Source organism: Pelobates fuscus, chromosome 1, assembly GCF_036172605.1.
Source record: "Pelobates fuscus isolate aPelFus1 chromosome 1, aPelFus1.pri, whole genome shotgun sequence".
Lineage (NCBI taxonomy): Eukaryota > Metazoa > Chordata > Amphibia > Anura > Pelobatidae > Pelobates > Pelobates fuscus.
Window position 1 is genome coordinate 403,412,673 of NC_086317.1, and position 10,191 is coordinate 403,422,863.

The window sequence follows — 10,191 nt, forward strand, 5'->3', positions numbered from 1 at the left end:
ATGAGGAAAAATGGTTGGAGTCTATTCCAAAGGGGCAACTTATGAGAGTAAGGCGAAATTGTTCTAAATATCTAGATTACCAGGAACAGGCTAAACATCTGAAAAATTAATTTATAACGAAAAAATATGAACCAACATTATTGGAAAAGGAAATTGGAGAAATTGGAAGGCAAGATAGGAAGAAGTTAATGACATCTAAACCAAAAAAGGCAGTTAAGAATAATTACCAATATTCATTTGTCACACAATATAACACTAATCATTGGAGAATAAAAAAGATTCTATATAGACATTGGGATATTTTACATAAAAAGATCCAATATTGGTAAAAGCACTACTAGAAAAGGCAACAATTATTTTTAGAAAAACAAAAAATCTAAAGAATGTATTGGCCCCAAGCTATGCGTTAAAGGTCCAGCGAAAAAAGAATGAAACAAATATAAAGAGTTTCAACCCATGTAACTCATGTAAGGCCTGTAAGAATCAAAGATATATACAGAAAAAAGAATTCAACAGTACAATGACTAAAGAAAAATTTAAGGTGAAATCCAATATAAATTGTAATACCAAAAATGTAGTGTACATGTTACAATGCCCATGCGGGAAACAATATGTAGGAAGAACTTGCAGGAAATTAAAAGAAAGAATATTAGAACATCAGAATAACATCTGAAAAAAATCAACTAAACATATTGTTCCAATTCATTGTAACAACTGCAGCAAGTTCAACTGGTCAGGTTTTTCCTTCATGGGCATTGAACATGTTGAACCCTATTGGAGAGGGGGCAATCTTGCCAAGAGCCTCTCACAAAGAGAGACCTTTTGGATTAATAAATTAAAAACTTTGCAGCCCTATGGATTAAATTTGGACATAGATTTGTGGAACTTTTTTGAAGATTAAAAAACCTTTTTTTTTTTTTTTTTGTACCTTCTTCTCTATACTTCCTTTGTAAATATTGCATTTTTTCTGTGGCTAATAAGACTATAATATCATCTTTTATGTAGATCCAGGCTACTATCTCTATCCATAAAAAAATAAAATTAACATATATTTTGAATCTAATAGATCCAAATTAATGAAATTCTTGGGGCTTAATAAATTGAAAGAATGGAACTCATAATAGGCAAATTTTATATTTTTTGGAATTTGTAAATGGCATGCCTTGAAGTTGAAAGAAATTGTGGAGGTAGGTTGTAAAAACCGCCCCCCTTCCCCCTATATGAAAATTAAATAAACATATAATATAATTTTCCAATATAGACCTATAACATTACAACTATATAGAGTGGAGAAAGTATTTCTTTTGAAATGGATTCTGCAAAAAACACTTAAATGGTCTATATTTTTGTACTAAAAAGCAATGGGAAGAATGCAATATACATTTGGGTATTGCACCTTTTGTTCACTATAAGAATGTTTGTGCTCTTGAAAGAAATTGTATATTTTTTATATATATTTTTTGTATTTATTTTTATTCATATGTATGTATTTTTATAATATAGATAGTATCAATTGATATATGAAGAATAATGATAATTGATTATTTTTAAGTATTGAACCTCTTTGATGCAGAGTAATGTATTTATTACCCCTTCCTCTTGTTCCTTGTTTCCACTAACTATAAATATATGCCTGACTGAGATCGAGCAGGGAGCAGAAAGACAGTAATTCTCGGCTAACTTCCGGGTTTCGGCAAAGGAACGCATGCTGGAACGCAAGCGTCGTCGGACATGATGACGTCATAACACCCGGCGCATGTGAGGAGATCGTGAAATCAGCCCGGAAAATAGAGAAGAGACACCTGCAGGAGACTACTCATTATGTGGACACTAAGGGATATATAATGACTGGGGAGGGAGGGGAATTTTATTGTTTATTGTTTGTTAATTTGTACCTGTTGATCACACACCACACAAGTCCCTGAGGAAGTCCTATTTGGTTGGATGAAACGCGTAGGACCCCTGGTGGTGACATAGAGGGACTACACTGATGATTTTATACCTTGATGTAAGTTATTAAATACTCTTTTTGTACTTCACTCTGAATGTGCATCTATTTTTTTATATATATACTTTTTTCTTGAGCACATATATGCCAATACATTTATGTAGATTCTAATCCAGACAGAAGATTTGGAATTTCCATTTTGAAAAAGAATATTCAAGGCTTGCAAACTTCAGTAAAAGTGTGAGTGGCCATTTGTGAATGCAACTTTTACAATTTGCCTTTATACACAGTTATACGCAGTTCTGGAGATCACCAAGGACAGAACAGGTGTATGTTCCAACACCACCACATTGAAAGATTTTAAAAAGCTTGTAGAGGTCAAGTGTCACCACTTATTGAATCATATCTACTAAACGCAGAAACTAACAACTTCCCAGCCAATCAGGTGAGAGACTTTAAATGAAATTAGAAAAGCTACAATTTCTGGGGAATTGCCTCCACCAGTAGTCTACAACTGGAGTGGGCGGAGTGACCGGGTGGAGTGGCTTGAGTAACTGTTGCGTGGTTGGAGTGGCTGGAGTAACTGTGGAAAGGTTGGACTCGGCAGAGTAACTTTAAGGAGTGGGCAGAGTAACTGTGTGGAGTGTTTGGAGTGAGTAAAGTAACTATTTGGAGTGGCTTGAAATATATTTATTAACCCCTTAAGACCGCAGCCAAATGTACAAGTTGTGAACGAAACAAAATGTAAACAAAACCTGGCATTTGCGCTATATGTCTGTCCAACCGTAATTCACCTCTTTCATATTAAATGCACCCCCCCTTATTATATATCATTTTATTCAGGGGAAACAGAGCTTTCATGTAATATCAAATACTTAGCTATGAAACATAATTTAATATGAAGAAAATGGGAGAAAATAAGATTTTGTTTTATTTTTTTAGTTCTACATGACATTTTAACTGTCAATGTCATAATACTGTTTGCTTTTACTGCAATAAAATACACATATTTGTATTCAGCAAAGTCTCACGTGTAAAACAGTACCCCCATGTACAGGTTTTATGGTGTTTTGGTTATGTTACAGGGTCAAATATAGCACGTTACATTTGAAATTGAAATTCGCCAGATTGGTTACGTTGCCTTTGAGACTGTATAGTAGCCCAGGAAATAAATTTACACCCATAATGGCAAACCATTTGCAATAGTAGACGACCCAAGGTATTGCAAATGGGGTATGTCCAGTCTTTTTTAGTAGCCATTTGGTCACAAACACTGGCCAAAGTTAGCGTTAGTATTTGTTTGTGTGTGAAAAAATGCAAAAAACGACCAATTTTGGCCAGTGTTTGTGACTAAGTGGCTACTAAAAAAGACTGGACATACCCCATTTGCAATACCTTGGGTTGTCTACTATTGCAAATAGTATGCCATTATAGGGGTAATTTTCATTCTTGGGCTACCATAGGGTCATAAAGGCAACGTAAGCAATCTGGCGAATTTTAATGTGAAAAAAATGAAACACAAGCCTTATATTTGACGCTGTAATCTTTGAAAACACCATAAAACCTGTACATGAGGGGTACTGTTTTACTCGGGAGACTTCGCTGAACACAAATATTTGTGTTTCAAAACAGTAAAAAGTATTGCAGCAATAATATCGTCCGTGTAAGTGCTGTTTGTGCGTGAAAAATGCAAAAAACTTCAATTTTACTGGCGATATTATCGTTGTAATACATTTTACTGTTTTGAAACACTAATATTTGTGTTCAGCGAAGTCTCCCGAGTAAAACAGTACCCCCCATGTACAGGTTTTATGGTGTCTTGGAAAGTTATAGGGTTAAATATAGTGCTAGCAAATTGAATTCCCTATACTTTCGGCATGGGTTGTCAGGCAGGTCCCGCTAATTGTAATTAATTAGGATACCTAATTATGTAAAATTATTACATAAATATATGTGTAGAATTAATATATGTATATATATACATATGTGTATATATACGTATATATATATATATATATATATATATATATATATATATATAATTTTTTTTAAATATTTGTATTTATATATAGGTATATATATAGTGATATATACGTATATATTTATGTATATAGATATATATATTATTTCGTTCTACTTGTATTTTATTTTAATATATATAAATATATATATATTAATATCACAATACAGTTAGAACGAAATAAAACACATCTATATATTTTTTTATATTTTATTTGTAATTATTTTTTTTATTTTATTTTTTTACGTATTTAAATTTTTTTTATATTATATATAAATATATATATAACAATAATTATATATATATATATTTAATCAGTATCAGTCTACGTGTAATTTGATATTAATATATATATATATATATATATACAATTATATATATATATTAATATTAAAATACACCTAGACAGTGTATGTGTATGTGTGTATATGTGTGTATATGTGTATATATATATACTTAGATCATATATATATATGATATAAGTATATATATATTTTTTTACACTTATTTTAAGTTATTTTAATTTGATTTTCAGCCAACAGGGGGACTAACTGTTATTACAGTTAGTCCCCCTGCTGGCAATGCACCAGGCAGCTATCCTGGCCATGTGATTGTGAGGTCCTCACAAGGACCTCGCTCTCACATGGCCCGGGGGGGCTGAAGAGGACGGAGGTGCCGCGGGGGGCTCCCTGGGTAATTAAAAAAAAATTAGGGCGTACTATTACGTCCTGCGGCGTTTAGAGCCGCTTTAAAAAGGACGTAATAGTACGCCCTGCGGTCTTAAGGGGTTAAATGTGATAGTGCTCACTTTTGTGTTATCAAAACTGTAGGAATGACAGCAGTTTAGAGAATGTGTTTCATGTAGCAGCCTCTATGTTCCGGAACACTCTGCTGGCTGCTCACACACCTGGGTTCCTATGGCAACTCACTCTACAGCAAGGGCAGAGAACAGCGGTTAAAAACAAACTGCTCCAAATTGTTCACTTCACTGGCGGTTGCCATCATAAAATGGTCATAGTTTAAAAACTATAAATCCTACAGCGAAGAGCTTTATATTGTGATCTCATATTCCGGCTCCCAGCCTCACTCTGCGGGCGGTGCGCGAGGGAGCTGAGCAGACAGCTCAGGGGGAGCTCTCCCTTGTCAGCCGCCAGCGCCGCCCGCCCAGCAGACACTGGACCACCAGGGAGAAAGAGACCCCCCCCAGCATTCCCAAAGGTAAGGAGGCTGGGGGGGAGGTTAAATACAAAAATAAAAAATGTCTTAGTGTGTGTGTGTCTGACTGTGTGTGTCTCTGACTGTGTGTGTTTGCCTGTTAGTGTGAGTGTGAGTGTGTGTGTCTGTTAGTGAGTGTGTGTGTGTCTGCTAGTGAGTGAGTGAGTGTGTGTCTGTTAGTGTGTGTCTGTTAATGTGTGTGTGTCTGTTAGTGTGTGTGTCTGACTGTATGTGTGTTTGCCTGTTAGTGTGAGTGTGTGTGTCTGTTAGTGAGTGTGTGTGTGTCTGTTAGTGAGTGTGTGCCTGTTAGTGTGTGTGTCTGTTAATGTGTGTGTGTGTGTGTGTGTGTGTGTCTGTTAGTGTGTGTCAGTGTGTGTGTGTATGTGTCTGACACTGTGTGTGTTTCTCTGACTGTGTGTCTGTTTGCCTGTTAGTGTGAGTGTTTGTGTCTGTTAGTGAGTGAGTGTCTGCTAGTGAGTGAGTGTGTGTCTGTAAGTGTGAGTGTGTTTGCCTGTGAGTGTGTGTGTCTGTTAGTGAGTGTGTGTGTCTGTTAGCTAGTTTATGCGTATCTGTAAGTGAATGTGTGTGTGTGTGTGTTTAGAAGGCGGTGCGGGGGGAAGGGTTGGGTGAGGGTGGCGCGGGGGGGGCGCCTGAGTTTTGTCCTGCCTAGGTCAGCACAAAACCAGGATACACCACTGCACTTAATAATGGGGGAATAACTCCTGTGGTCAGTAGGTGTGGGCTATTGCATTAAAAAAAAATTGAAAGGACATCTAATGTACTTAATTTAATAAAAAAAACATGTTTTAAGATCAGTGAGTAAGGGGACATTGATAACAGAGGAACCCCATAAAATGCATGTAACGTAAACTATAATAATGTGAAGATAGGAAGAGAGACATGTAATGTTTAGGGTTGAAGAACTGTTAAAATATAATAATTGTTATTATTCACAGTGTAAGTAAGACAGTATAACTGAAACTCTTACATGTGAGAACAAGCACTACATTTCAAAAATAATAGTTAGTGAAGTGTAAAGCAAAGTGAAGTTGGATTAGCAGATGGTGTGCAGTTAGCTGTCAATGTATCTTACCACAAAGGACGAGAGCAGCAAGGACAAGGAGCCTCAACATCTTCAGTCAGTAGCTGGTAAATGTTCTGGTAAACTGGTCCTCTGTGATCACTTTATATATACCATGAGCCGTAATCAGTAATGGGAATATTTGCAGATGTTGCAAGCAGAACCATTAGGTTCTTGGTAGTCTCTGTAAAACAATTACCAATGCTATTAAGTTTCATCAAGGACACTGTATACTTGCACTGAACTTTTCCTATTTTAAAATTTTTCAGAAGGTTAACACTGATGGCACATTAAAGGAACACTCCAAGCACCATTACCACTATGAACATAACTGTAGCATTTATAAAGCCAGGAATGCCCCTGGCACCCCCATTCTATTTAGTTCTGGGGTCTCCTGAGCACAGCTGTTTGCATTGCTTTAGCTCATTGCCTGGTTGTGATCAGCTGATGTTCTCAGCCAGTGAGCTGAAGGGCCATTGCAGGGCTTAGCTCAGGAGAACTAATGGAAGCTTCTAATCAGGAGCTTCTTGCTCTCCTGAAGGCTGAGAGGAGGTCAGGAGAGGCACCAAGCTAACACCAGGAACGTCGTCAAAGTCTAATATTGCTTGATTATTTAGATTAGGTCATCCCCAGGGTACTCCTGGCACCATAAACACTGCACAGTTCTGCAGTGGCTGTTGTGCTAGGTATATTTCTTTAAGGAATCCATTACTAAAGTATTAGCATGTTGAGCTATGACTTAGCATTGTTTTTTAAATTTCATTGTTTTGATGGTTATGAAAATGTTATATTATTTTGCTGTTGTTTGCAAACACATCCATTATAAATGTGTTTGTTTACAACAGCTTGCGACCTGAAAAGGGACTTAACCAAAGGTTAAGGTTATTTTTTTGCCAGTTCTTAGTGTTCTCATTTCTAGACTCATTCGAGTCTTTTTTTGCCTTTGCCTCAGTGTATTTGTCTAAGGATTATCTACAGTTATAACAAAAAAGTATTCAACACCCATTGAAAACCAGGCTTATCAAAATTTACAGAGTTTCAGCTGTTTGCAATGAACAAATCACTTGAAAGCAATTGAAATAGCTCAACACAACAAAAAAGTGGTGTCCCCAAATGAAACTGAAAATGCAACTTATAATGACTTGTCCAGTATTAAAATTATTCAACCCCTTCATGCTAAGCATCTGTAGTACTTAGTAGAGCACCTTTTTTGCTGTTATGACCTGCTACAAACGAGATGCATAGCCAGACACTAGCTTCTTGCAGCGTTCCTGAGGAGTCTTAGCCCATTGAATGAACAACGGCCTCCAATTTAGTAATATTTTGGGGTTTGCATGCTGCAAGCACCTTCTTCAAATCCCACCAGAGATTTTCTATGGGGTTCAAGTCAGGCTACTGTGATGGCCACTGTAGAAATTTCTCCAACCAATCCTTGGTGGAATTTGAGGTATGCTTGTATTCATTGTCTTGTTGGAAGGTCCAATGACACCTAAGCATCAGCTTCCTTACAGGCGGCATGATGTTTTCTCCTAGGATTTTCCGATACTTCAATAAATCTATCTTGCCTTCCTCAAGCTGCAGGTTTCCAGTGCGAGAGGATGCAAAGCAGCCCCAGAGCATCACCAAACCACACTATGCTTAACTGTAGGCAGAGTGCTCTTTTCATTGAATGTTTCATTCTTCTTCCTCTAGTCATATTACTGATCCATTGTGCCACACAGTTCCAGTTTTGTTTCATTGCTCCACAGAACTGATTCCCAAAATGTATGTGACTTATTTATACAATTCTGAGCAATTTGGAGACAACTTTTCTTGTGCTGTTGGGTCAGTAGTGGTGTACATTTTGCAGTACTGGAATGGAAACCATATGCGTTTAGTATGCTTCTTACTGTGCCGATTGAAGCCTCAGTGCCTGTTGCCACCAATTCTTGCTGCAGGTCTTTTGCAGTCACTCAAGGGTTTTTCACCACCTGCCTTCTCAGAAACCTAAATGCATTCATTGATAGTTTCCTTTTTCTGCCCTGTTCAGGTAGTTTAATCACAGTTCCTTTAACTTCGTACTTGCAAACTTTGCTTTCAACCGTGTCTATAAGTCCATTCAATGTCTTCAATATATTTTTGGATCCTGATCCTAATTTGTGAAGGTGATCTCTTCTCTTAACTTCATGGACCATTTTTTTTGATTGAGCCCTATTTTTTTTTTTTTTTTTAATTCTTTATTTTTCCGTGCATGGGTTTATCATAACAATCATACATGTCTTGCCCCAACAGCAGTGACATGTTGTAGAGGAAACAAAGCATAACAGTTGTGGCATTGAAAATGAGTGCACATTTTTTTTTTTATACAGTAGAGAAATCGGTAAAAGGCAGAGTAATAGTCAGTGGTGCAGTAAGTGTTTAAACATAGGCTATGCTGGCTGACTATTTGAGAGTAAGTTTAAGGAATAGAACTAACTAGTAATTTGCATGTTTGACATTATATTTAGGAGATGGGCTTAATAGCTGACTGAGTGCAGAATATGTTCACGGACAAGCAGAGAAGAGGAAAACAACATTATACAGAGTGAACTTGAGAATATATCATGCATAAAGATTTGAGAGCAGTTAGTGGAATCTGCACATTTTTTTTTAAAAGGTAAATACTGACATACAATAGATCACATTTGCAATGGATAATCATCGGCTAACTGATCTATAGTTAACAAGCTAATTGCCTGTTCTTATAATGTGTTGCTTGCTCCACTCCTGCTATATGAATGCAACAGTCTGTGCTGCGAGTTGTTAGGGCCAGTTCTGACCGCAGTGTGGGACATACTGTGCGGTGGGATCTTGCAGAGTCTCTGCTGCAGGGCCTGTAGGGGCACAGACTGTCTCTAGGTCCTTCCGTCTTGGTCAGCCGACACCGGCTCTGAGTGAGTGGCACGTGGGTCCGTAGCTCTGCGAGGTCCCTTCCCCCGTTGGTTGTTGCCGCTGTGTGAGTATATCCCAGAAGTGGGTCGGTATCGCCCCCAGGCTCTGCAGTGGGTCACTCCAGTGCGGTTGTGTCGGGCGCATGGCCATCCTGCATGTCTCGCTGCCGGCCGCCATTTTAGGTGCGCCTTGGAGGAGGTTGTAGTTCTGCTTGTCTGCGTCAGGCTTGTACTGCTGTCTCAGCTGGTGCTTGTGGATGTCGAGCGCGGGCCGGGATAACCCCCGCCGGCCCGGGGGGGGGGGGGAGGAAGGCTGGTGCACTGAGAGGTGTGTGTGCGGTGTTACCATCCAGAAGAGCGGCCGTCTCTCCCTGGCTCGGCCGCATGTAGGCCCCTTGTGCTTTGCGTGGGATCCCAGGCAGTGTGAGTCTCGATTGTGGGTTCCTTTGATGCACCCGGGTTTCCCCAGCTCGTCCCATGCCCCCTGACTGGTGGGTGGTTTTGTGTTTGGGGTATTTATCCCCATTATTGTCGCTTCTTGCAGGAGTTGATGTACAGCACGTCTATCCTGCTCGGCAGTCAGGCTCTGCCCCCCGAGCCCTATTTTTAACATGCAGTCAAACCTGACCCTCAACAAATCTCTATCCAGTTCAGGTTGATCAAGTGTTCAAGCTCAAACACTTGGTGAAGCCCTTGATTAGTTTCATCAGGTATGTCTGAGACAACACCTGTTTTGCATATTTGTGCTGTTGTGAGGGATTCTATTTATGGTGTTGAATAATTGTCAGACTGGAGATGTCATTATAAGTTGCATGTTCAGTTGCATTTGGGGAAACCACTTGAAGACTTCATTGTGTTAGGTTTTTCAATTACTTTTGTTTCATTTGTTCATTGCAAACAGCTGAAAGTCTGTAAATGTTGACAATAAACCTATTTTTCAAGGGGAGTTGAATAATTTTGAATGCAACTGTATTATACATAAGTCAACAGTCAAGCCAGTAGTTCAACTCACACAGAT

General features: G+C 38.4%; 1 protein-coding gene across 2 annotated transcripts in view; it reads right to left on the reverse strand.

Annotated features, from left to right (window-relative positions):
• The window catches only part of LOC134569179 (chymotrypsin-like elastase family member 1), a 45,056-nt gene extending 38,691 nt beyond the window's left edge, over positions 1-6,365 (reverse strand). For both annotated transcript variants that reach the window (XM_063428095.1, XM_063428090.1), the window contains exon 1: positions 6,277-6,365. In XM_063428095.1, coding sequence (XP_063284165.1) covers positions 6,277-6,316 — 40 coding nt within the window. In that variant the 5' untranslated portion in view covers positions 6,317-6,365. The remainder of the gene's footprint in view (positions 1-6,276) is intronic.
• Between the last annotated feature and the right edge of the window lie 3,826 nt (positions 6,366-10,191).